At 33.8% G+C, this 27162-nt stretch overlaps 1 protein-coding gene across 1 annotated transcript in view; it reads left to right on the top strand.

Annotated features, from left to right (window-relative positions):
• The window catches only part of LOC148949541 (neprilysin-1-like), a 205334-nt gene that overhangs the window by 15239 nt on the left and 162933 nt on the right, over positions 1–27162 (top strand). The window contains exons 2-3 of the mRNA XM_089093571.1: positions 6956–7243; positions 18294–18374. Of these exons, the coding sequence (XP_088949697.1) occupies positions 6956–7243; positions 18294–18374 (369 nt within the window). The remainder of the gene's footprint in view (positions 1–6955; positions 7244–18293; positions 18375–27162) is intronic.

The following is a 27162-nucleotide window of genomic DNA, read 5'->3' as shown; positions in this document are numbered from 1 at the left end:
TTTTGTCTAATTTTGTGCGTTTTCACAAGAAAATTGCTCATTTTTAACAAGCTTAGCCATAGCTAGTTGAAATTATGTGTAAATTCTTCATTTCAGGTTCAATTTTGACTATGGATATACAGGAATTTAAGGATTTAAGCATTATTTTTGATATTTTAACATTTGTTTCATATGTTTAATATTTTTTAGGGCTTGTGGCCCGAGGTTTGAGAATTTTAAAGCACACTCTAGACGGTCAATCATTTTGATCAAAAGATTCCGTCAATTAATTGATTAAAGCATGATTGACCATCTAGGAACGTGTTTGACGTTTGAGTCAAGCGTTGACGGTGATGAATAGAAAGTTTGAATGCCTCAATCGGTTCCAAGACGGTCAATCATGCTTTAATCAATTGATTGACGGAAGCTTTTGATCAAAATGATTGGCCGTCTAGGGTGTCCTTAAGATTTCATTTTCCATATTTTAATATTTTTAATTATTTTTATTATTTATCCTAATAGATCCAGGGCATGAAAAAATTCAACCTCGACACCATAATGGCACTGCGACACCGTTTTTCACAAACACCTAGGGAGCAATTTTGACTAAGGGTATAAAAAATAATGAGGAAGACCACACTGCCTTTCCATCCCAACAAAACAAGAAGAACAATAGGGAAATCTTTTTATAAGAAATTTAAGATAATTTTAATGAATATTCTGGCTCTATGTCCAAGGGCCGGCCTCAGCAAGACAAAAATATATAAAAGAAGAAAGACACACAACAACATGCGACCAATAAAACTAAAAAGCAAAGTTTTTCGACACAGTCCTAGCATCCTTACTTCAACGAAGTTCAATCAGGTCTCAATGCTAGCACTTGAGAATTTTAGGCAATTATATACCATATTTTAGCATTTGTTTCATATATTTAATATTTTCTAGGGCTTATGACCCGAGGTTTGAAAATCTTAAGGAGTATTTTCCATATTTGAATTTTTTTTTTTTTCGTATTTTCATTATTTCCTGGGTTTCAATAGATCCAGAGCATGAAAAAAGTCAATATCGATCGAAATGTATGACTTAGGCTACATTTATAGTGTTGTGTTGTGGTTTTTCATATCAGCGTTACCTCCGTTGATGTCTCAAAGGCCATTTTGGAAATTTTTCATTTGAAACCTAGGATTCAGGATGCCTATTGTAGTGTTGTGTCGTGGTTCATCCTGTCAGTGTTACCTTTCTTTATGTATTCAAAGTGCATTTTTGATTTTACTCGTTTGAGAAAACTCCAAAACCTAACCTAAACAGCTAACAAATTTTTCTTAGAAGTAACAGTATATATATATATATATATATATATATATATATATATATATATATATATATATATATATATATATATATATATATATATATATATATATATATATATATATCTCATGGGCGTCAGTTTAGGTCCCGTTTGAAAGTGCCAGGTATGACTTTAGGTCTAACAGAGACGCTATGCGAAATTGCACAGACGATCGCAAAGCGCATATCAAACAGTTCGTGGTAGCGAACTATAAGTAAGGAGCGATTTGGCTCAATATAAACCGAAACTCTAAAAAATAGAATTTTGATGTCAATAGACACATTAAAAGAATTACCTTATTATACTGATTCTAAATAAATAAGACTCGTTAAGTTTAGTGTTACCCACCAAAGGCTACGAACTTGAGAAAATTTGGATGATTTTCGAAAAAGGGGAGAAACACCTCCTAAACATCCCCTCAAGGAATCTTAAGGAAAATCACAAAATTACGCTCATCGTATTAGAGAACCCTACTGTAGAGGTTTCAAGCTCCTATATGCAAAAATGTGACACTTTGTATTTTTTGCCAGAAGAAAGATCACGGATGCGTATTTCTTTTGTTTTTTTGCTTGTTTGTTTTTTTCCAGAGGTAATCGCATCGAACCAATAGCCCTAGTATATTGTTATAGGGATCACTTGAACGGAAATTAAAAGTTCTAGTACCCTTTTAAAGTGACCAAAAAGATTGGAGGGCAACTAGCTCCTCTACCATGTCCCTTTTGCCCCAAAGTCATTCTATCAAAATTTTATTCATCAATAGTCATTTTGTTCATCATAGTTGAAACTTCCAGTAGCTATGCCTTTGGGGATAACATGGCCCCCATAGCAGTAGAATGCTAATATTGAATTCTGACACCGCCATAGGACCATGTTATTCTGACACCGCCATAGGACCATGTTATTCTGAGACCGCCATAGGACCATGTTATTCTACGTTACTCTATGTTCCTTCCTGTGCTATTTGGGATTGCGTAATATGTTATGAAGGACAGGTTTCTGACATAACTCATGTAGGCCAGATTTCTACTTTATAATAATGTAGTCAAACATGTTTTGGGAGTATGCAGTTTGTTATTAAAAAATTGGACACTATAATCAGAATTGTTTGATTGACATTTAAAAAGGGGTAATGAGATTTGCGAATTGGAGTGTAGGATTTACGAATGTGATCCTATTAAGGTGGAAAAAAAAGAAAAGGGTTTAGCATTTGCAAAAAAAGGGGTAATTAGTGATTGGATAATTCTTTAACATGAAATCTCTGAGTAAAATATTTTTGGAGCATGTACATGACGATGGAGAAAAAGGGTTAAAATGATTAACAATTACGAGCGAGGATCCCCCCACTGGTTCCTGGCAGTAGGCTACGCATATCAAGTTGAAAATTTGACAGAATGAGGTATTTGAGGTGGAACTTGAACTAAATCAAAATACACTATGAGCACGCAGAGTTTCAAAATGGCATATCTCAAAATGGGATTTGTGTATTAAGTTGGAACTTTCAGAGAGTGCTTAAAGGGAAAGTCAATTCACCAAAAGGAACTATGTGCATGTTCAGGCCTGAATAAAAGGGTTAAAGTGATTAGCAATTACAAGCGGGGATTCCCCCACTGGTTCCTGCCAGTAGGCTACGCATATCAAGTTGAAAATTTGACAGAATGAGGTATTTGAGGTGGAACTTGAACTAAATCAAAATACACTATTTGCACGCAGATTTTCAAAATGGCATATCTCAAAAAGGGATTTGTGTATTAAGTTGGAACTTTCGGAGAGTGCTTAAAGGGAAAGTCAATTCACCAAAAAGAAATATGTGCATGCTCAGGCCTGTATAAAAGGGTGAAAGTGATTAGCAATTACGAGCGTGGATCCCCCCACTGGTTCCTGGCAGTAGACTACGCATATCAATTTGAAAATTTGACAGAATGTGGTATTTGAGGTGGAACTTGAACTAAATCATAATAGACTATATGCACGCAGATTTTCAAAATGGCATATCTCAAAAAGGGATTTGTGTATTAAGTTGGAACTTTCAGAGAGTGCTTAAAGGGAAAGTCAATTCACCAAAAGGAAATATGTGCATGCTCAGGCTGGGGTTGAGTTGCACGGGAGTTGAGTTGCACGGAGGGTTGAGTTGCACGAGGGTTTGCATGGGAGTTGAGTTGCACGAGGGTTCTGTTGCACGGGGGTTCAGTTACATGCGGGTTCAGTTACACGGGGTTTAGTTAAATGTGGTTGAATTGCACGGGGGGGGGGGGGGTGAGTGGCACGAGGGTTCAGTTTAAGGGGGTTCAGTTGCACGGGGGTTTGAGTCATTTTTACGGGGTTTGAGAGACTCTGTTGCCTGATTCCGTGTGGTATGGCATATCTCAAAAAGGGATTTGTGTATTAAGTTGGAACTTTCGGAGAGTGCTTAAAGGGAAAGTCAATTCACCAAAAAGAAATATGTGCATGCTCAGGCCTGGATAAAAGGGTGAAAGTGATTAGTAATTACGAGCGAGGATTCCCCCACCGGTTCCTGGCAGTAGGCTACGCATGTCAAGTTGAAAATTTGACAGAATGTGGTATTTGAGGTGTAACTTGAACTAAATCAAAATACACTATATGTACGCAGATTTTCAAAATGGCATATCTCAAAAAGGGATTTGTGTATTAAGTTGGAACTTTCAGAGAGTGCTTAAAGGGAAAGTCAATTCACCAAAAGGAAATATGTGCATGCTCAGGCTTGGGTTGAGTTGCACGGGAGTTGAGTTGCACGGAGGGTTGAGTTGCACGAGGGTTCAGTTAAAGGGGGTACAGTTACACGGGGGTTTAGTTAAATGGGGTCGAGTTGCACGAGGGTTCAGTAGCACAAGGGTTCAGTAGCACGGGGGTTCATTTGTACGGGGTTTCAGTTATACAGGAGTTCAGTTATATAGGGGTTCAGTTGCACGGGAGCTTAGTTAAATGGGGTTGAGTTGCACGGGAGTTGAGTTGCACGAGGGTTCAGTTGCACGGGGGTTCAGTTACATGCGGGTTCAGCTACACGGGGTTTAGTTAAATGTGGTTGAGTTGCACGGGGGGTTGAGTTGCACGAGGGTTCAGTTAAAGGGGGTTCAGTTGCACGGGGGTTTGAGTCATTTTTACGGGGTTTGAGAGACTCTGTTGCCTGATTCCGTGTGGTTTTTCTTTACTTGGTGCCCATTTAAAAACGAAATTTTTGTGTTATGGAATATTTCAGTAATGTTTTATCGTGGTTTACCTTGTCACAGTTACATTCTCTTGATTTTTCAAAGTTCATTTTGAATTTCTTTCATGAAATGGAAGAGCTGGAATATTTCAGTAGTGTTTTATTGTGCTTTACCTTGTCAAAGTTACATTCTCTTTATTTTTCAAAGTTCATTTTGGATTTCTTTCGTTTAAATTAAAGATTTGGAATATTTCAGTAGTTTCTTGTTGTGCTTTACCTTGTCAGAGTTACATTCTCTTGATTTTTCAAAGTTCATTTTTGGATTTCTTTCGTTGAAATGCAAGAGTTGGAATATTTCAGTAGTGTCTTGTTGTGATTTACCTTGTCACAGTTACATTCTCTTGATTTTTCAAAGTTCATTTTGGATTTCTTTCGTTGAAATGCAAGAGTTAGAATACCATTTTTCGTTAAGTGTCAGAGTGACTAAATTCATTATCAACATCCTTTGTTAGATATATCAAATAAAATGGACAAAATATAAATTTCAGAATGAATAAATTCATTATCAACATCATTTGTCAGATACATCAAACAAAATTGACAAAATCTAAATTCCAGAAAGAATAAATGCTTTAGCAACATCCCTTATCGGATATGTCGGATAAAATTGACATAATCTAAGTATCAGAGTGACTAAATTCTATATCAACATCCTTTTCTCAAATACATAGGATAAAATTGACAAATTCTAAGTGTTAGAGTAAATATATTTTTTTTTATCAACATCCTTTGGCAGATACATTGGATAAAATTGACGAAATCTAAATTTCAGAATGAATAAATTCATTATCAACATCCTTTGTCGGATATGTGGGATAAAATTGACAAAATCTAAGCATAAGAGTGAATATTTTTTTTTTAACAACATCCTTTGCTAGATACATCGAATAAAATTGATAAAATATAAGTGCCAGAGTGAATAAATTTTTTTTTATCAACATATTTTGTCAGACACATCAATTAAAATTGACAAAATCTAAATTTCAGAATAAATTTTTGTTTATCAACGTCTTTTGTCAGATACATCAAATAAAATTGACAAAATCTAAATTTCAGAATAAATAAATGCTTTAACAACATCCTTTATCGGATATGTCGGATAAAATTTATAAAATCTAAGTATCAGAGTGATTAAATTCTACATCAACATCCTTTTTCGGGGATACATAGGATAAAATTGACAGAGTCTAAGTGTCAGAGTGAATAAATTTTTTTATCAACATCCTTTTCTCGGATATATAGGATAAAATTGACAAAATCTGAATTTCAGAATGAATAAATTCATTATCAACATCCTTTGTCGGATATGTCGGATAAAATTGACAAAATCTAAATTTCATAATGAATAAATGCTATAACAATATCCTTTATCGGATATGTCGGATAAAATTGACAAAATCTAAGTATCAGAGTGACTAAATCCTATATCAACATCCTTTTCTCGGATACATAGAATAAAATTGACAGAATCTAAGTGCCAGAGTGAATATTTTTTTTTTATCAACATCATTTGTCAGATATATCAAATAAAATTGACAAAACCTAAATTTCAGAATAAATAAATGCTTTCAAAGCATACTATATCTGTTATGTCGGATAAAATTGACAAAATCTAAGTATCAGAGTGAATAAATTTTTTTTTTATTAACATCCTTTGGCAAATACATCGGATAAAATTGACAAAATGTAAGCATCAGAGTAACTAAACTCTATATCAACATCCTTTTCTCGGATACATAGGACAAAATTGACAAATTCTAAGTGTTAGAGTGAATAATTTTTTTTATCAACATCCTTTGGCAGACACATCGGATAAAATTGACAAAATCTAAATTTCAGAATGAATAAATTCATTATCAACATCCTTTTGTCGGATATGTTGGATAAAATTGACAAAATATAAGTGTCAGAGTGAATAAATTGTTTTTCCTCCTCTCTATATGGGAATTGACACCTCTGAGGGTTGCATCTAAATAAATTATGCAAATGCAGAACATCGACACAAAAAAATGGGATCCTGTAAAGGTTGTATTTAGGGGAGAAGATTGGGGGTTTCAATCCTACCGAAATCTTTGTCCGACCCGTAAAAACGTAATAAAAAAAGTATTAAAACACATTTTTGATGGGTTTTTGGTCCCTCACTGAAAAATACCCCCCTCCCCCGAGAAAACTGGATACAGTCCGGGATCCTGTGTTATGCATCATAAAGGCTCATTTCCCATCAACTGATCTCTTTTATACTGCAATGTAAAACTTAAGTTTAAAATCACGGAAAAAAGTCTATAAGTATTGATTACATCTCAGTTTAATATGTTTTTTAAGTTTTGCTTTTTTTACGAGCCCGTTAAATCTTCTTAAATGTTCATTTTTTCAGCCTGCTAATCTCGCTTCCTTGCTTATAGTTGCAAAAAGAAGACCCAAGATGGAAGAAAGTAGGAAATTTTCAAATAACAGTCATGCAGATATACCTCTGAATGAATGCTACGATAAAGACAAGATTCAGGAAGAATCCTCATACATGATTGAACCATTAAGCACAAAAAACTGGCCTCATAAGGAACAGAGCTTCTGTCAAAGAAGAACCTTTCTCGAGAAATGCTTAATTATTCTTTGCATTTTATCTCTTCTTGGACTTATTACTGTTGGAACACAACTTTTATTGCATCACTTTGACAAGTCCAGCATCAAAGGTAATAATACAAAAATTATGGATAAAATCACAAAGTTAAAGGTTACATGTGAAACAAATGACCAAGGATACTTGTCTATTAGAGCAACCACACTCAAGTTCTTGATTTGAGTAAAACCGGTTTCTCTGTAGGTTAGTTCATAATGAAATATACCAAAATACAATGAAAATAATACTCTAGTAACAAAATTTTGGAAACTAAAACAGAGAATTATGGAAAGTAGGCTGCCCAGAAAGCATTCTATTAAATACCTAACCTAACTAACTTTATATGTTAAATATCTAATTAAAAAATACCTACATAGTAATTTAAGCTAATTATCAGACATAGAGACTAAGCTAATTATCTCTGAATGCACACAGAGAAACCGGTTTTACTTAGATCAAGAACTTGAGTGTGGTCGCCATAATAGACAAGTACCTAGCCAAGGAATGGGCCAATGTACTAATGTCTATTATTAGGGGGTCAGGGGGTAGTTGCTCTTTTTCATCTTGAAAAAAAATTGTATATAAAGTAAATAAAAGTTCAAAAAAAGCCAAAAACTGAAAATATATTTCTGGGTCTTACTTAAAAAATCATAAGAAATCCTTGATCCAACCTCTATATTCTTTGAATTGGTGCAACTTAGACTTCGTCTACTGCTGAAGAAGAATTTATATTTGGTTGTTAAATTGCATGTTGATATCCATGCTCGTGTCGTATATTTGAATGCAATTTTTGACAACTTTTTTCAAATTTTTTATGGCACCCCCATTCCGTGTTTTTTTTTCTCTTTTTCACTCTTTTTTAAAATAAACTGTCAATTTAGTCAATTATTGGCACCCTTGGCACGTTGCCGGTCCCCAAGATTTCGCTCTATATCCTTCCTTGTTTTGCTCACTCACATAGTCAGGGCTACATCCTCATTTGTGGAATTATCATTTTTTAACGCTGAGAAAGCAAACAGATTTCACAGTCAATTATTTCAGTGTTAGTCCGGGAGCCAGGCCACTATAATGTGAGAACTAGGTGGTCAGAAAGACGCAGTCAGTTTGACAATAGTTTCCGACTATATTGATCACGCTGAATCCGAATATGGGTAGTGGCAAAGCTGGAGATCACGGCTTGACCTTGTAAAAGCCAAAAAATACTCTTTTTAGGCCTATAAAACGTGTAGAGACTGTTTATTTTTTTTTCTAAGGTTGTACCACTCCAATTTAGTGGTGCGAAATCTCATTGTGGTCCTAATATACTCTTCTCATAGAATATATTAATTTTTTTCCGGTATATTGTATAGCCCAGGAGCTATAGGCTAACATTTATTAATTTTCCCCGAAAATCTCAATATTCAAAGGTTCATTTTCAACTAAACCTTGTATTAGTCTTCTCATAGAACATGTTATTTTTTTCCAATATATTGTATAGCCCAGGAGCTATAGGCCAATATTTATTAATTTCCCCCGAAAATCTCAAAATTCAAAGGTTCATTTTCAACTAAACCACGTATCTCGGACCTTTATAATAATTTTTTGTTCTAGAATTCTTTTCTAGAATTTACCTTTCGTATTTAGCTTCACATTGCCGTAAAGTTCAAAGCTTAAACTGTTCGGTGAAGTCGTCTGTAATTCTTAGGAAAGTTTAATCCTAAAATTATATGCAAAAGTAAATTTTTCCACAATGATGATGTGACACATCTTCTATGTAATAATTTAACGCCAAGTCCAAATATGAGATTTAATTTGCAGCCCAATCTTATCTTCGTTAGTTATAGGCTAATTACCTATTTTCAGGCCTTATATTTTTTTTGATAAATGGTATTGCAGGATATGTTTTTATGCCAAATTTTTACGCCAAGTCCAAGGGTAGTGTTGACTTGGTGATCGTGTTTCAACTTTAGTTGCTCTATGCTATTTAATTTACTATAAGCTCTGATTTCCTTGCAAATATAGTTGTAAATCCAGATTATAATGAACCGACAGAGCTATGCAAGGCAGTGAACAGACACGAAAGAGCCATGCTCGATAGAAGCTGAAAGCTTAAAACTGTAACATGATTAAAGAGTATTTAGCCTATTATTTTAAGTACTGTAAGTAAAGCTACAGGTAAAGCCTGTCAAAATACGCTTCCCGCACATCCCAACGGTTTTCCTCAGACATAAAAAAAAATCCCGTTAATCCTCGTCCGAATCATCACTGTCGGCACCACATCGCCCACCACATGCGCAAAGAATGTCGCATGGCTTTATCCCCAAAGAAGGGCACTTTTTACCACACATAGTTTTACAGTAACAAAAGGTTGAAGCCTTACTGACAGATGGAGGTCAGGGGGTCATCGCTGAAGTCGCTGGACTAACTCCTATAATGTTGCGATGGGTTCAGCCAAACTCAAGTGGGTTGAAGATATAGGGCTTAGGAATCACAGCCTGAAGAATAATGCTCCACTGAAGTATAACTCTCTTGACGTGAGATACGAAAGAACCATCTGTTGGGGGTAAGCTGTTCAAGTTCTTTTTTCTGGGGAATAAATGAATTCGGAAGTCATTAAGAGAATCAAATTCGGACTGTTTTTTGCTATATACCGATACAGTCAATTTCGTACAGATACGCAAGATTTCGGGCTCGTACATACTGATGTTTTTGATATCACTCCTCACTTTCCGTGTAAGATCAGCCATTTCTTGAATGAGCTGTGATTTAACAGCAGATGTAACAAATATTTTGTTTGCCCTTCGAGAACAATAAAATTACCGTACCACATCCACAAATGCAATGTAGCAGCCCTTCTGATTCTTTAACAGCCCACGATGAACTATTCACAATTTTCTGGGTCAGAAAGACTTTGTCACGACACTGAACGTAGAGCAGGGGTTCATAGCCTGTGTCACACCTACAGAGGAATATTTTGCGATAGTTCTGTAATAAAATGACAACAATGTCAGTGGCATTTGCTTCAATAATTACTTGGGAACATCCATTTCTGTAGCATTCGGCAACTTGGAGAGCAACACGCGTGTCTGCTTCTTTATGTGTGCTGCACAATTTCGCTTCGTACTCCGGTTCGGATCTAAAGTCATTTTGGATGGGACCAGTTTTAGCACCTTCATTCTATCACTGAATCCACCAGAGACGTAAATGGTAAATCTTAATTCAGAAAGACAGACATGGCTCCACAATTCAAAAATACATTCTATAAGTCTTGCCTTACTCTCTGACTGCACAAGCAAAATATCCCAGTTTTGTAGCACCATGCTCTTCGTAACGATAAAACTCTTCGTCACTGTATTTCCTCCTCGCTCGTGACATCCACTATTGTCTTTTAGAACAATAGGATTCCCGGAAATGTTTACAAGGCCGAACACTCCGTCATACCGATCAGCTACAAAGTGCAGCTTGGTTGTAGATTTTGGGAGTCGATTTAAGAGCCTTGCAAGGATTCGTTTCGAAAATGCCTCAACGGTTTTGGTTTTGTCTGGCATTTGCGACCGGATTAACGGCTTGAAATCTACCATCACACCAGTTCCCGTGACCATTTTAATCGGAACTTCACCAAGCCAACTTTCTAAACTTGCAGAGGTGCGAATGAACTCGAGGAAACTTGACTTCGTACCCGATCGAAGTTTTAATACGTTTAAGGACATAGGTTAGACCTATGTCTAACCAAGTGTACTACTCCATGTATAGCATAGTAGGGCCTAAGCCATGTTTAATGTAGTACTGATGGTGGGGTGTAGTACTCAAATTCTGAGGTACAGATCCCATGGTGTACTACTGCAGGGGTGAAGTAGTACATTATGTTGATTGTAGTACACAAGACAAGTAATATCCCTAACTGTAGGCTAGGGTAGGATATTCCAAATGTTAGATATACCCAGCATTTGGTATAGGGTATCCAAAATAACAGATTTGCAGTAGATTGGCTTAAGGTGGTCTCAGTAACATCAAGACTAACATACCCTAAAAAATCCCTGATCTAACTTAGCATAATTACAGTATAGGCCAAGTCTACATAGAAATGTCACAATATGTTCATCAGACAGTTTGAGATTAAAACTCATTCTTAATTCCAATCTGGTCTTGAGTTTTCATCTTGAAGCCAATTACTCATTTCCAGCAATCTGAAAGTTATTTAGCCTACCTGTCCATGACATTGCATAGTTACATAAGGCAGGAATTAGGCGTCGTTCAGTTCCCATTCTTAGCTCTAACCGCTAAAATTACAGCTTTTCAATCACACTACCAGGCTCAAGTTTAATCAGCAACAGAGTTTACAAAATTGTTGTTGTTGTTGATAGTGCTTACGGGCTGTGCCCACTGCACAGGTGACATAAACAATGTTTTCAAACACTCACAATCACTTAATCTTTCACAACTATATTGAAAGGTTGGTTTAATAGAGGGCAATCTTTGAAGATGACCAGGGCAGGTTCTTGGCTTAGGATATGTAGGGAGACTGTCACTGTCCCATTTTTATCAGCAGATAAACTGAAAATCAGTCAGCATTATAAATGCATTTTGAATTAAGACAAAAAAAAAGTGGATATTTGGTTGAAAAGTAAAGTTCATTTTCGGATTTGGCGTTAAGTTCTAGCATAAAAGATGTGTCACATCATCATTTTGGAAAAATGTATTTTTGCATATATTTTTGGCCTATACTTTTTAAAAAAATTCTTCACGGCTTCACCAAACAGTTTAAGCTTTGAACTCTACGGCAATGTGAAGATAAATACGAAAGATAAATTCTGGAAAAGAATGAAAAACACAAAATTATAGAAAGGTCCGAGATACGTGGTTTAGTTGAAAATGAACCTTTGAATTTCGAGATTTTCGGGGGAAATTACTAAATATTGGCCTATAGCTCCTGGGCTATAAAATATATCGGAAAAAAATAACATGTTCTATGAGAAGACTATATTAAGACTACAATGAGATGTCGCGCCACTAAATCGGAGGGGTACAGCCTTAGAAAAAAAAAATAAACAGTCTGACACGTTTTATAGGCCTAAAAAGGGTGTTTTTTTTTTTGCTTTTACAATGTCAAGCCATGATCTCCAACTTTGCCACCACCCATATTCGGATTCAGCGTGTTCGATATATTCGGAAACTATTGTCAAACTGACTGTGTCTTTCTGACCCCCTCAACTCAGAAACAAACGAGATACGCTTTAGTGGCTCCCGGACTATGTCTCGTTCGTTTTGAAGTGGGTAGTTTACCTAATTATACTGGTCTACTGGGGCTCCCTAACGGCAACCAAACTATTATTTTTACATTGTTAGTTAAATAATTGAAAGTAGAAAGTAGAAGTCCTACCATGTGTAATTTTTTTATTATGGTTGTAGCGGTACCTGCAACTTAGTAAAAAACAAACCACGGCCCATAGTAACTAAAAATTTAAAAATGCTTAAAAAAACGGCTAGTGAGAATGAATTTTGTTTTTATCTTATAAAGGAATGGTAACTATTTATTTTGATTAGTTTGAACTGTAAATTGTTATTTCGAAATAAAAAGAAAAGAACATAAAAGTATCCGGGATAAAGCCCTGAAGTGTCTATTGCCTTTACAAAACTCATTACTAGTTAATTGGGTAAATTCATCCTTTGCATTTATCAAGAACAAACATAAAAATAAACTTTATGCAGCTCCAGATTTAGGGCTCTACCTATCATCATTTGATCCATATTTTAAAAAGCTCAGCTGGAATATCCAGGCTCAAGGATCTCATTAAGATAGAAGTATTAAGTTTTCTGTTCATAAATGTAAGTGTTGGGGCCCATTATTATTAGATAAATAACCCTTTTCTCTTATACATAGATTTACTATAATATAACTTTTATTTGCATGTTAGACTGTCGTAAAGGCTTGCCTATTTTCAATGACAATAATTTCGCAAGAGGGAATAAATTGGTTTGTATAGTTCTATTTAGTTTTTTCAGGGGCTAGCTGAACTTTGTCATTGATTTATGAATGAATGAATTGAATGAATGAATTTTATTAATAACCTGTCTTACAATCAACAGAGAAATACAGAGCACAAACAAGAAAGAAAGAAAAAGCAAAACTGGCAAGAAAAACAAATACAAACAGAAAGAACTACGTAATAGCATAATTATTTGAGAAGGTGGGCCCACTTGTGATCCAGAAGCTCTAATTTTTTCACGTAATTCTGAATTACCTCCTCCACGGCACTCAGAGGCTCAACAATTCCTTATGTCACAACAATTTGCGGTTTCTAACGAAAGGGGGCACTTGAAGAATATATTGGGAATACTTGAAAAATACCGACCTTATGTCTTTCTTGTTTCGTGCACTCAGGAGCTTCCAAAAAGGAGACAGGTACAAGATATGAGGCAAAGCTACTGATAAAGACGAGCCAAATATTTTCGGCTTGAATTGCGACGGCTAGTGACAACAACCGCATAGGCAATGCGCACTTTTTAATAAAGGCAAAGACTGGGTCTCTCGAAGATTACGACCAATCGGCAGGCCAAGGTACGTAATGTGACTAGACGGTGTTACGGTAATTCCACTAAGCCTGACTGTAGCATTATCTTCAGAGCAATTAAAAAACAAAACAGCAGACTTTTCTACATTAAACTGCAAACCAATATCAGCATAACTTTTTTCAAGAGGCGAGAAATTATTTTCTAATAAAGAAAGCAACCGAGACAGATTTAAAAGATCATCTGCAAAACCCACAAGTGACAAGTCAATATGCTTGCGAATATAACTCGGAGAGAAAACCTGTTGTGCATCATTAACACTGTTATTATACAAAGTAGGAGACGTTATAGCCCCTTGCTTAATTCAATTATGTACGGATATCTCCCCACTAAGCTCACCATCTTGCAAACGAACGCGAAGCTTGAGGTTCCTGTACATATCACGTAGTGACCTTACAATAGAAGAACTCACGCCTGGCTTACACAGCTCGACCAAAATCTGAGGATGAATCCCAGAGTCAAAAGCTCTCCTGAAATGGTTATATAAATTATTTATGGATAAAATTAATTCAATTTGGGGCTCCATTGTTTTTACTGGCCTGCGTCGTCACATGATGGTGAAAGAGGTAAACTTACCTTTTTTCTGTATATACGTTGTTTAGTTAGTTCCTGTTTAGAGTTCATCGAGAGGGTGGTTAAGAAGAGAGTATTTGGAGTTTACCGTCATTGTTATATCCAGTGGGGGGTCTATTACCCCCCCCCCCATAATATATTTATATGTAGATTATTCGTGGCAGCGTAGGCCAAACAAAGTGGTACTTTCTATCTCACAGGTAGTACACTTAATTTACCCACACTGGTTATAGATGCTGCAAGCCCACAGCACGAATTAGCGAGGGGAGAACTCGTAGAATCCATGGCGCGTCAGAGTTGACCGTAGCACCATGGGCCGTGCTACTTCCACTGGTGGCATAAGGACTAACTCTGGTATGGCCAGATTATTAATACTGGTGGTAGAATAGTCCACGAGAGACCGCAGGACGTGATACCATACAATAATACCATTAGTAGCGGTACTGGTGGCGTTAGAGTATTTACAGGAATTATTGTGTTTTCTGTTCATAAATTTTCATGCTAAATTGTTTAAAAAATAAAATGTGAAACGTTCCGTTACTTTGAAGTTATGTTAAAAATATATTCAAGTTAGGTTTAGTATTGTTTTAAATGTTATTTTCCTTTTTGATTGTACAGGATACACCACGATGGAGATATTTTTTAAGTTGTACGGTATTTTAAAAAAGTTGGGAATCACTGTTCTACAGCAACGATGATTGTTCTTGTTAGCAAACTTTAAATTGAGTACCAAAAAATATTTACACCACTATCTCTATAAACTATTTTTGGGCGGGAATTTTCTATCTATTTCGTATCATCTTTAGACATCAGAGTTAAAGCTTTAGGAAAATTTCTAAGAAAAACTTCTCAATTTTGTTTCTCGACAAAAAGAAAGACGAATTATAATACATGTGTAAATAATAGCTAACTAAAGTATGCTGAATAACCGCAACACTAGAACAAGCGTCTTCTCCCCAATAGCGTTGTGAACGTGAAGGTACTTTAATATGAAGATGGTAACACTATTATAGTTTATAGATGGCGCGAAATTTTGAAATCTAACAGAGGTATGGCATTTTCTCTCTCAACGCACGAAGCAAAACTAGTAAGAAAAAAGTAAAAAAAATTATGAGATAAGCCTTCTTTGCATTGCCCTTATACATAAAAGGAATCTGGGGACTAGAGGATGGCAAAGGTGGGCTAATATGAAGCTTTTAAAAGCACAACAATTTGAACTTTTGAAAATACTCATTACCAAGAGTTAAAAAAAGAGAAAGACCATCCCCCTTAATTAAGTTCTATTTTACTGCTTGACCAACTTCTGCTATCTTAGTCTTTCTGCAGTGGGTCCTCACCCAAGTGAGACGAGGTTCGACTGGGTTCTCGCTGAATCATGAAAGAAAGTTCTTGCTAGCCGAGTGCTGACCAAACTGCTCTAATAAATATGGCTGCAAAGTCGAACTTGAAGAAACTTTTATTTTTAATGCAAATATTTATTATAAATTCTTTTATGCTGTAACTGTTTGAAAAAAAACAAATTTTAGATTTATTTTTCGAATCTTCAAAAATTACAATAAGTAATAGAATTACAAGAAAACTATGATTTCTAATAAGAACTTATGATTAAACTATAAATCTGACCTCAGCTTAAGAAGCTTTAAAAAAAAAAAAAAAATAAGTTTCATGCTGTACTTCTGAAATAAAAAATCTAAACACCAAAAATCGGTAAAAAAAAAAAAAAAAAATATTAAGAATCTTGCGTATAAGCTGAACTTACCGGAGCTATAACTGAAATTCAATTCTAACCTCGTCTTGAAAATCTATAAAAGGGAAAAGAGATACAACGGAAAGAAACCGTGTCGGGTTCACATCAAAGATTGGTCCAAAAAAAGGCCCTGTACAATGAGAGCATTTGGCGGGAGATTATTAAGGGATACTAAGACGTGTTCTAGATTTAATACCCGTTTTTCAGTAAGCTCTGCTTATTGGTTGATTATTTATGATTGACCTTAATACAAAGTTCGTAACAACAGCAATAGATTATGCAAAAAGTTGGTTGTTTCAAATTTTAAGGGAAGTTCTTTCAAAATTTGTAATGTTTCAAATGATTGATCTTTTATGTTTTATTTCATCTTTGAAGATTCTTCAATACTAATCACAAGGCCGTATCCCGGGGAGGGGTACCCGTTTTTACCCCCCCCCCCCCCCCTGAAATCTTTCTTTGACTTGTAAAAACGTAACAAAAATGGACATAAACAAATTTTGTATGCGTTTTTTGAGGTTTTTTATGTAACCCCCCTCCTGAAAAAAAAATTAGTAAACCCCCCCCCGAACAAAATTCCTGGATGCGCTTCTGACTAATCATTGTGAATTTTTTCATGGTACTATGAACAATATTAACATTAATCATTCTAAGCTAAAACATAAACTGTTTTAAAAAGGATCATAACTGACTTGAGTTTATGAAGCTTTATTGGAAAACTACAAAATTGATTTCGGTAACATAAAAATCTAAGTGAAATTCTTAGTTTATTAAATGAAAAATAAAATAGATAAAGGGAATTTTTGTTCTAGAAACTGCAAATTTTTCCAATCGGCAAAACGTAAATTCTACTACGCGGTTCAATTCTTCAAAGCAGCTAAATACATTTAATTGGATATTTAATATTGCAATCGGTAACATGATATTAAATATCTGATTTCCTTTTACTGTAAAAGGGAAGAATTATAATTTCCTATTTTCTCGAAAATTCTAATTCCCTAATGCTACGAATCAAATTTAAAGCTCTGTTAGAATACTGTTTCTTTTATGTCAATGCGTACCAATATTCAGCCTGAGCCTCTGATGACCCAAGCCAATCCCTTAGAATTGACTCTTAGTGCAATATTATAAGAAATCCACTGCTCGTGCCCAGCTTCAAAAGTTAATTACTACACCATTGTTGATGGAGCTCTTGACTATCTTCTTAACCCCTCTCAACAATCCTAAAAGCAGTAACTTTAACTTGTCATATTCTGAGTCACATAAACTCCTCCCGTCCCAACCTGCCGTCTCTACTCTCTTATAAGATAATTCAGGAAGATGTAGAAGCCTAGACATGTCAATGGGTAGCAGTGTTTACTTCAAAGTTCATTAGCCTTGTGACAAAGAATATTTTGTGATACTTCTAAGAAATTAGATCTAGCATTTTTTGGTTTATATTGATTGAGAAAAAAGAAACAAAGAAAAATGTGTGATTTTTTTCACGAGCCTCTTGCTTTTTATAAGAATTTAGGTTTCTCAAAGCCATATTTTCATAGGTGGCCGGCGTTTACCCCCCCCCCCCCGGAAAATACCCCCTCCTCTTGGAAAGTACCCCACGGAAAATACCCCTCTTGGAAAATACCCCCCTGCGTAAAATACCCCCCGGAAAATACCCCCCCATCGGAAAATACGCCCCGTGGAAAATAAGGTTTCCAAATTTAGAATTTTATTTTAGTTTTATTTTTTTAATTTCCGTAGGGGGAAGGAATTTTGGTACTTGTGTATTATGCGCCACTCACTCAAGTTTACGCTGTGTAAAATTCGAGAACACACCGTTTTTTTTGCTAGTTTCTTCGTTACTTTAGAAATAAATTTGGGCTATAGGTTTGATCATTAGGGGGGGGGGGTAAAGTATAGCGGGTCTGTATGCAAAATTGGTTTGGTACAATTATTCTGCATATTAGATAGACAGATAAATAAGTGTATCTCAAAGCCAAATATATGGCCATGAACACAGTAAAATAACATAAATGAATATAGTGAAGGGGGGGGGGGGTGTTTAATCCCACGGAAAATACCCCAACCCGGAAAATCCCCCCAAAAAATGCCCCCCCCCCCACGTGTATTTTCCGCGGGGGTGGGGGGTATTTTCTTGGGGGTAATCGCAAGAGGAGTAAACGCCTAGAACCATTTTCTTAAGGTTTAGAATATTGAATCTGATGTTTTAATACCCACTGTTTTGTTTGTTTTATAATTTATGCAAATGTTATTGCAGGTGGAGAAATTCATGAAATTGAAAAAGAAATGGACGGGAATTTACGCAAAACATGCACCACTGATTCATGTGTCAAAGCAGGTAATCATAGGTCATATCGTTTAATCAGGCCCTGTTATTGCTCTGGCTAAGTGAAGAGTATACGATACGAATTCAATGTACTATTTTTTAACCAAGCATGACGTACGGAAGGAATTGTCGTAAAAGATCCGGAGAGAGCCTCATTCGATCGAAAATTCTAGTGTCCTTTTAAAGAGTTCAAAGAGATTGGAGGTCAATCAGCCACCTTCCCAGCCCATATTTTACTGTTTGCCCCCCCCCCCTCTCAGCCCCCAAATACCTCCGATAAAATTGTGAGTTTGCCATTTTGTAAATTATGAGATTGGTCTATTGCTCACATATAGTTTTTATTATTGTCAATGGGAGGCATGTTTGATGCTGGGGTTCCAATGGGGATAAGGATATTAGGGTGAAACAGGCAGAGAATGTTGAGCAGGAAGATGAACTAAATTCGAATACAGTATGTGCATGCAGGTTGTCAAAAAGACGCACGTGCAAAATCTCAGGAACGGCTCAGGGTATTAGCTTGAAACTTTCAGGGAATGTTGAAGTAAATCAAACGACACTTCATACATCTTGGTTGTCAAAAAGGCGTGTAATTACAGTATATCAAGAACAGCTAAGCGCATTACGTTGAGACTTTCAGGAAAGGTTGAGGGGAGTGTTGAACTAAATCAAAGACACCATACGCAACCAACTGGTAAAAGAAACATATGTGAAATATCTAAGGAGCAGCTAAGATATTAAGTTGAAACTTCTCAGAGAATGTTTACGGAGATATTGAAATAAATCAAAAGACATTAAGTGTAGAAAGGCCGTGGAAATAGCATATCTACAGTACCACAGGAGCAACTAAGAGTACTGAGTTAGTAAGTTAGTAATTAAGCACGTTCAGCTGAATTGAGAAAGGTGTTGAACTAAATAAAATAACACTACATGTATACGGGTTATAAAAAGGGCTTATTTGCGATATCTTAGGAGACGCTTACGGTATCAAGTTGAAATTTTCAGTGAAAGTTGAGGGAGATTTTGAAGGCAGTCTAAACTGAACTCTATCCAAAGACTCTATGTGCATCCAGGTTGTCCAAATTTCGTATATTCATTATCTCAGGAATAGCTAAGGTATTAAATTGAAACTTCCAGTAAATACTGAAGGTGATGTTGAACTAGGTATTATTTTATTTTTTTTCTACTTGTCTTTGGTTTAATGTAGCTGTTTACTTTATTTTGAAAACCTTTTTTTTGTGATTTTTTTTTTTAAATTACTCCCGTAAAATAAAAGAAGCTTTATTTATTTAAATATCAGCCGAAGAGCATGCCGGACGACATGCATTATAAAAGAAGCGCATGCTGTTTTGCAAGGTCTTAAGAGCGAATAGTTTGTGCCCCTTCCCTAAAATTCTTGTCGTGATTTTGGGCATCCAAATATAGACATAATGTCTGATTCCTGCTCTTTGGAGAACTATTACCCCCAATGTATCATCTATTGTACACGTCATAGTTTTGAGATTAGATAGTGGTTGGGTGTATCTAACTATCAGGATCAGTCATCCTTATTCATCATCACTGATAGATTTTTTGCTAGGGGAGGGGTGTCATGAACTATCTACCGGTAATCAAACTGTACATTAGATTTTGTATCTTCCAGTTTATTATAAGATTTGTGGTGCCATTTGCTGCTCAACTGTGTGCCACAAGGAATTGCAGTTAATTAGTTAGCACCTGCAGTAAGGTAATAGAGTAGTATACACCTTTCCAGTTGTATATAAAACAGGATATTATTTATTTTTTTGCCACTAAAATTTTTTTGCAAAAAATGTGCTGTCACTAGCAAGAGTAGAGAGGGGGGTACCAGCCCGGACCCTACATAATTTATGCATGTTTTTATGGGTTTTGTCACTGAGAATGAAAAAACAGGATTTTTCTTACTTGAAAAAACAGAATTTTTCTCACTTTGATGGATGTTTCTTGGATAACACATAACTTATGCATGTTTTTATGGTTTTTGTCACTGAGAATGAAAAGACAGGATTTTTCTCACTTTGATGGATTTTCATGGTTTCGTTCTGTTTTTTGGTTAAGATACAGAGGGGAATGCATATGGCTTCACTTAGGGGAATAGAATTATGCGGGAGTCTAAAGAGATAGAAATTCTATTTTTAAACACGGCTTCACTGATCTTTAAGTCAGAGAGATAAATTGATATTCTAACGAAACCATAATAGTGTAGCTAGGAGCATTTATGAGATGAAGAGATTAACGCGAGAAAGGGTTTCCTAGGAATTTCAAATGTGACAGCGCAGGGATGCCAAAACAAAAGGAACACGCAGAAATTACGTTTAGGTATTATTTGGGCGAAACCGTTTTAGGAATTTTAGGGAATTATTTGGGCGAAACAGTTTGAGACATTTTAGAAGATGATTTTAGAAAACAAAAGCGGAACTTTTAAAATCACAACTGAAGGTCAGTAAATAATTCCTTTTGTTTTTTTTGTTCAACACTATTGGCTCAAACAAAAGCGGAACTCTTAAAATCACAACAACTGAAGGTCAGTAAATAATTCCTTTGTTTCTTTGTTAGACACGATTGGCTGAAACAAAAGCGGATCTCTTAAAATCACAACAACTGAAGGTCAGTAAATAATTCCTTTTGTTTTTTTTGTTAAACATGATTGGCTTAAACAAAAGCGGAACTATTAAAATCACAACAACTGAAGGTCATTAAAAAATTTCTTTGTTTTCTTATTAAACACGATTGGCTGAAACAAAAGCGGAACTTGTAAAATCACAACAACTGAAGGTCAGTAAATAATTCCTTTGTTTTTTTGTCATACACGATTGGCTGAAACAAAAGCAGAACTTTTAAAATCACAACAACTGAAGGTCAGTAAATAATTCCTTGTGTTTTTTTTTGTTAAACACGATTGGCTGAAACAAAAGTGTAACTATTAAAATCAAAACAACTTAAGTTCATTAAATAATTCATTTTTTTTTTTTTTTAAAAACTTTTGGCTTAAATAAAAGCAGACCTCTTAAAATCACAACAACTTAAGGTAATTAAATAATTCCTTTGTTTTTTTTTGTTAAACACGATTGGCTGAAATAAAAGCGGAACTATTAAAATCACAACAACAGAAGCTCAGTAAATAATTCCTTTGTTTTTTTGTTAAAAACGATTGGCGTAAAAAAAAGATGAACTTTTAAAATCACAACAAATGAAGTTAAGTAAATAATTCCTTATTTTTTTTTAAAAACTATTGTATTAAAAAAAAGCTTAACTTTAAAATCAAAACAACTTAAGGTCAGTAAATATTTACTTTTTTTTTTTTTTTAAACACGATTGGCTTAAAAAAAAGCGGAACTTTTGAAAAAACAACAACTGAAGGTCAGTAAATAATTCCTTTTTTTTTTTTAAAAACTATTGGCTGAAACAAAAGCGTAAATTTAAAAACACAACAACTGATGTTAATTAAATAATTCCTTTTTTTTTTTTTTTTAAACACTTTTGGATTAAACAAAAGCGGAAATTTTAAAATCACAACAACTGAAGGTCAGAAAATAATTCCTTTGTTTTTTTTTGTTAAACACGATTGGCTGAAATAAAAGCTGAACTCTTAAAATCACAACAACTGAAGGTCAGTATATAATTCCTTTGTTTTTTTTTAAAACACGATTGGCTGAAACAAAAGCGGAGCTTTTAAAATCACAACAACTGAAGGTCAGTATATAATTCCTTTGTTTTTTTAAACACGATTGGCTGAAACAAAAGCGGAACTTTAAAATCAAAACAACTGAAGGTCAGTAATTAATTCATTTGTTTTTTTTTTTTTAAACACGATTGGCTGAAACAAAAGCGGAACTTTTATAATCACAACAACTGAAGGTCAGTAAATAATTCGTTTTGTTTTTTTGTTAAACACGATTGGCTGAAATAAAAGCGGAACTCTTAGAATCACAACAACTGAAGGTTAGTAACTAATTCCTTTGTTTTTTTTGTTAAACACGATAGCTTAGAGTTTTTGTTGAAGTTCTAGTTTAGTTTTAGTTAGGAGTTTAGAGTTTTAGCTTAGAGTCTTAGCTTAGAGTTTTTGTTAGAGTTCTAGTTTACTTTATCTTTATTTAAGTGCTTAGAGGTTTACCCTAGAGTCTTAGCTTAGAATTTTAGTTAGAGTTGAATTTCACTTTAGTTTTAGCTGAGAATTTAGAGCTTTATCTTAGAATCTTAGCTTGAAGTTTTAGTTAGAGTTCTAGTTTATTTATAGTTAAGAGTTTAGTTTTTAGCTTAGAGTCTAAGCTTAGAATTTTAGTTAGAGTTGAAATTTAGTTTAGTAATAGTTAAGAATTTAGAGTTTTTCCTTAGAGTCTTAGCTTAGAGTTTTAGTTAGAGTTGTATTTTTAGTTGAAATTTAAGAGTTTTAGCTTAGAGTCTTAGCTTAAAGTTTTTATCGAACTTCTTGTTTAGTTATAGCTAAGAATTTAGAGTTTTTAGCTTTTAGTTTTTGTTAGAGTTCTAGTTTAGTTATGATATATTTAATATTCTAAAGTTTCAGCCTAGAGCATCAGCTGATATTTTTATTTAGAGCTGAAGTTTAGTTTAGTTTTAGTTAAGAGTTTAGAGTTTTAGCTTAGAGTCTTAGCTTAGAGTTTTAGTTAGAGTTCTAGTTTAGTTTAGTTATAGTTAAGAGTTTAGTTTTTACCTTAGAGTCTTAGCTTAGAGTTTTTTGCTGAAATTCTAGTTTAGTTTAGTTTTAGTTAAGAGTTTAGAGTTTTAGCTAAGAGTTTCAGTTAGAGTTGAAGTTTAGTTCAGTAATATTTAAAAGTTTAGAGTTTTAGCTTAGAGTCTTAACTTATAGTTTTATTTAAAGTTGTAGTTTTAGTTAAGTTTTAGTTAAGAGTTTATAGTTTTAGCCTAGAGTTTTAGCTTAGAGTCTTAACTTAGAGTTTTTTGTTGAAGTTCTAGTTTAGTTTAGTTTTAGTTAAGAGTTTAGAGTTTTAGCTTAGAGTTTTAGTTAGAGTTGAAGTTTAGTTTAGTAATAGTTAAGAGTTTATAGTTTTAGCTTAGAGTCTTAGTTAAAGTTGTAGTTTTAGTTAAGTTTTAGTTAAGAGTTTAGAGTTTTAGCCTAGAGTCTTAGCTTAAAGTCTTAGCTTAAAGTTTTTGTTGAAGTTCTAGTTTACTTTAGTTTTAGTTAAGAGTTTAGAGTTTCACCTTAGAGTCTTAGCCTAGAGTTTTTGTTAGAGTTCTAGTTTACTTTAGTTTTAGTTAAGAGTTTAGAGTTTTAGCTTGGAGTCTTAGCTTAGAGTTTTTGTTAGAGTTTTAGTTTAGTTATAGTTAAGAGTTTAGTTTTTAGCTTTGAGTCTTAGCTTAGAATTTTAGTTAGAGTTGAAATTTAGCTTAGTAATAATTAAGAGTTTAGAGTTTTTCCTTAGAATCTTAGGTTTGAGTTTTAGTTAGAGTTGTATTTTTAGTTGAGAGTTTCAACTTTTAGCTTAGAGTCTTAGCTTAGAGTTTTTGTCGAAGTTCTAGTTTAGTTTTAGCTAAGAGTTTACAGTTTTACCTTTGAGTCTTAGCTTAGAGTTTTTGTTAGAGTTCTAGTTTACTTTAGTTTTAGTTAAGAGTTTAGACTTTTACCCTAGAGCCTTAGCTTAGAGTTTTTGTTAGTGTTGAAGTTCACTTTAGTTTTAGTTAAGAGTTTAGAGTTTTAGCTTAGAGTCTTAGCTTAGAGTTTTAGTTAGAGTTCTAGTTTAGTTTAGTTATAGTTAAGAGTTTAGTTTTTAGCTTAGAGTCTTAGCTTAGAGTTTTTGTTGAAGTTCTAGTTTAGTTTAGTTTTAGCTTGGAGTATTAGCTTAAATTTTTAGTTAAAGTGGAAGTTTAGTAAATTTTTATTAAAAGATTTTTAACTTTTAACCTAGAGTGTTAGCTTAAATTTATGGCTTAAAGTTTTTTTTCAAGGTTTACCTTTAGAGCTTAGTTTAGTGTTAGTTACGAGTTAGGATTTTTACTTTAGATTACTAACTTAGAGTCTTTGCTTAGAGTTTTAGTTAGAGTTGAAGTTTAGTTTAGTAATAGTTAAGAGTTTAGAGTTTTAGCTTAGAGTATTAGCTTAGAGTTTTAGTTAAATTTTTTGTTTTAGTTAAGTTTTAGTTAAGAGTTTAAAGTTGTAGACTAGAGTGATAGCTAAAAGTATTAACTTCAAGTTTTTTTGGAAATTCGAACTTAGTTTAGTGACATTTAAGAGTTTAGAGTTTTACCTCACAATCTTGGCTTAGAATTTTAGTTAAAGTTCTAGTTTACTTTACTTATAGTTAAGAATTTAGAGTTTTAGCTTGGAGTCTTAGCTTAAAGTTTTTGTTAGAGTTCTAGTTTAGTTTATTTATAGTTAAGAGTTTAGTTTTTAGCTTAGAGTCTTAGCTTAGAATTTTAGTGAGAGTTGAATTTTAGTTTAGTAATAGTTAAGTGAGAGTTTTAGCTTAGAGTCTTAGCTTAGAGTTTAGTTAGAGTTGAAGTTTAGTGTAGCTATTGTTAAGAGCTGAGTGTTTTAGCTTAGAGTCTTTGCTTAGAGTTTTAGTAAGAGTTGAAGTTTAGTTTAGTTATAGTTAAGAGTTTAGGGTCTTAGCTTAGAGTCATAGCTTGAAGTATTAGTTAAAGTTGTAGTTTAGTTAAGTTTTAGTTAAGAGTTTAGAGTTTTAGCCTAGAGTCTTAGCTTAGAGTCTTAGCTTAGAGTTTTTGTTGAAGTTCTAGTTTACTGTAGTTTTAGTTAAGAGTTTAGAGTTTTACCTTAGAGTCTTAGCTTAGAATGTTTGTAAGAGTTGTAGCTAATTTTAGTTATAGTTAAGTGTTTTGAGTTTTACATTAGAGTCTTAGCTCATAGTTTTAGTTAGAGTTGTAGTTAAATTTAATTTTACTCAAGATTCTGGAGTTTTTTCTTAGAGTTTTTGTTAGAGTTCTAGTTTAGTTTAGTTTTAGTTAAGAGTTTAGAGTTTAGAGTCTTAGCTTAGAGTTTTAGTTAGAGTAGAAGTTTAGTTTAGTTATAGTTACGAATTTAGAGTTGTAGCTTAGAGTCATAGCTTAGAGTTTTAGTTAAAGTGCTAGTTTAGTTAAGTTTTAGTTAAGAGTATAGAGTTTTAGCCTAGAGTCTCATCTTAGAGCGTTAGTTTGAGTTGAAGTTTAGTTTAGTTATAGTTAAGAGTTTAGAGTTTTTAGCTTAGATTCTTAGCTCAGAGTTTCTGTAAGAATTCTAGTTTATTTTAATTTTTCTTAATATTTAAGAGTTTTGCCTTAGAGTCTTAGCTTTAAGTTTTAGTTAGAGTTCAAGTTTAGTTTAGTTTACTTTTACCTTATAGTGTAAGATTAGAGTTCTATTTTATTTTAGTTTAGTTCTATTGTAGTTTAGAGTCTTATCTTAAAGTCTTAGCTTAGAGTTATATTTATAGGTTAATTTTATTTATATTTTTATCTAAGAGTTTATAGTTTTATCTTAGAGTTTTAGTATTATTTCTAGTTTAGTTTAGTTTTTGCTGTGAGTTTTAGCCTAGAGTCTTAGCTTAGAGTTTAGTTAGAGTTGAAGTTTAGTTATAGTTAAGAGTTTAGAGTCTTAGTTTAAAGTCTTACCTTAGAGTTTTAGTTAGAGTTGAAGTTTAGTTTAGTTATAGTTAAGAGTTTAGAGTTTTAGCTTAAAGTCATAGCGTAGAGTCTTATCTTATAGTTTTTGTTAGAGTTCTTGTTTAGTTTACTTTTAGTTTAGAGTTTTACCTTAGAATCTTAGCCTATATTTTTAGTTAGAGTTGACGTCTAGTTTAGTTTTAGTTAAGGATTTAGAGTTTTAGCCTATAGTCTTATATTAGAGTTTTTGATATAGTTGAAGTTTAGTTTAGTTAAGAGTTTAGAGTTTTACCTTTGAGTGTTAGCCTAAAGTTTTAGTTAGAGTTGAAGGTGGGTTTGTTGTATTTAAGAGTCTATAGTCTTAGCTTTGAGTCTTATTTGAATTTCTACTTTAGTTTAGTTTTAGTTAAGAGTTTTAGCTGGGAGTCTTAGCTTAGAGTTTTAGTTAGAGTTCTAGTTTAGTTTAGTTTTATTTAAGAGTTTAGACTTTTACCTTAGAGTCTTAGCTTAGAGTTTTAGTTGGAGTTTTAGTTTAGTTTTAGTTAAGAGTTTAGAGTTTTATCTTGGAGTCTTAGCTTAGAGTTTTAGTTAGAGTTCTAATTTAGTTTAGTTTTAGTTAAGAGTTTAGAGTTTTATCTTAGAGTCTTAACTTAGAGTTTTAGTTTGGGTTGAAGTTTAGTTTAGGTATACTTAAGAGTTTAGAGTTTTTACTTAGAGTCTTAGCTTAGAGATTTTTCTTAGAATTAAAAATTTTTTGTTTATGAGAGCAAGTTTTCTGTCGGAAGTAGCAATTTTTCCTTTCACATTAACAAATTTTTCATAAAAGTAGCAATTTTTTTCTTAACACTAACAAAATTTTAGTAACACTAACAAATTTTCTCATCGAATCAACAACTTTTGCCTCAATACTAACAAACTTCTACTCAAAAATATCCAATTTTTCTTAGAAGCATAATTTTTTCCGTTCATGATAAAAAGTTTTCAGTCAAAAGTAGCAAGTTTTCCTTAACACTTACAAATTTTCACATCAAAGTAACAATTTTTCCTTAACACTAACAGAGTTTTAATTGCATCCATCAAATTTCTCTTAGAAGTTACAATTTTTCGTCAGTGATAAAAAATTTTCTGTTAGAGCTAACAAGCTTTATGTCAAAGATACCAAATTTTTCGTCAATGATAACAATTTTTTGATTGTGATAACGAGTTTTCT

Source organism: Artemia sp. Qi Xiang Cuo, chromosome 8, assembly GCF_049724085.1.
Source record: "Artemia sp. Qi Xiang Cuo chromosome 8, ASM4972408v1, whole genome shotgun sequence".
Classification (NCBI taxonomy): Eukaryota; Metazoa; Arthropoda; class Branchiopoda; order Anostraca; family Artemiidae; genus Artemia; species Artemia sp. Qi Xiang Cuo.
Note: the sequence above shows the minus strand (reverse complement) of the source record. Positions and strands in the feature narration are given on the sequence as shown.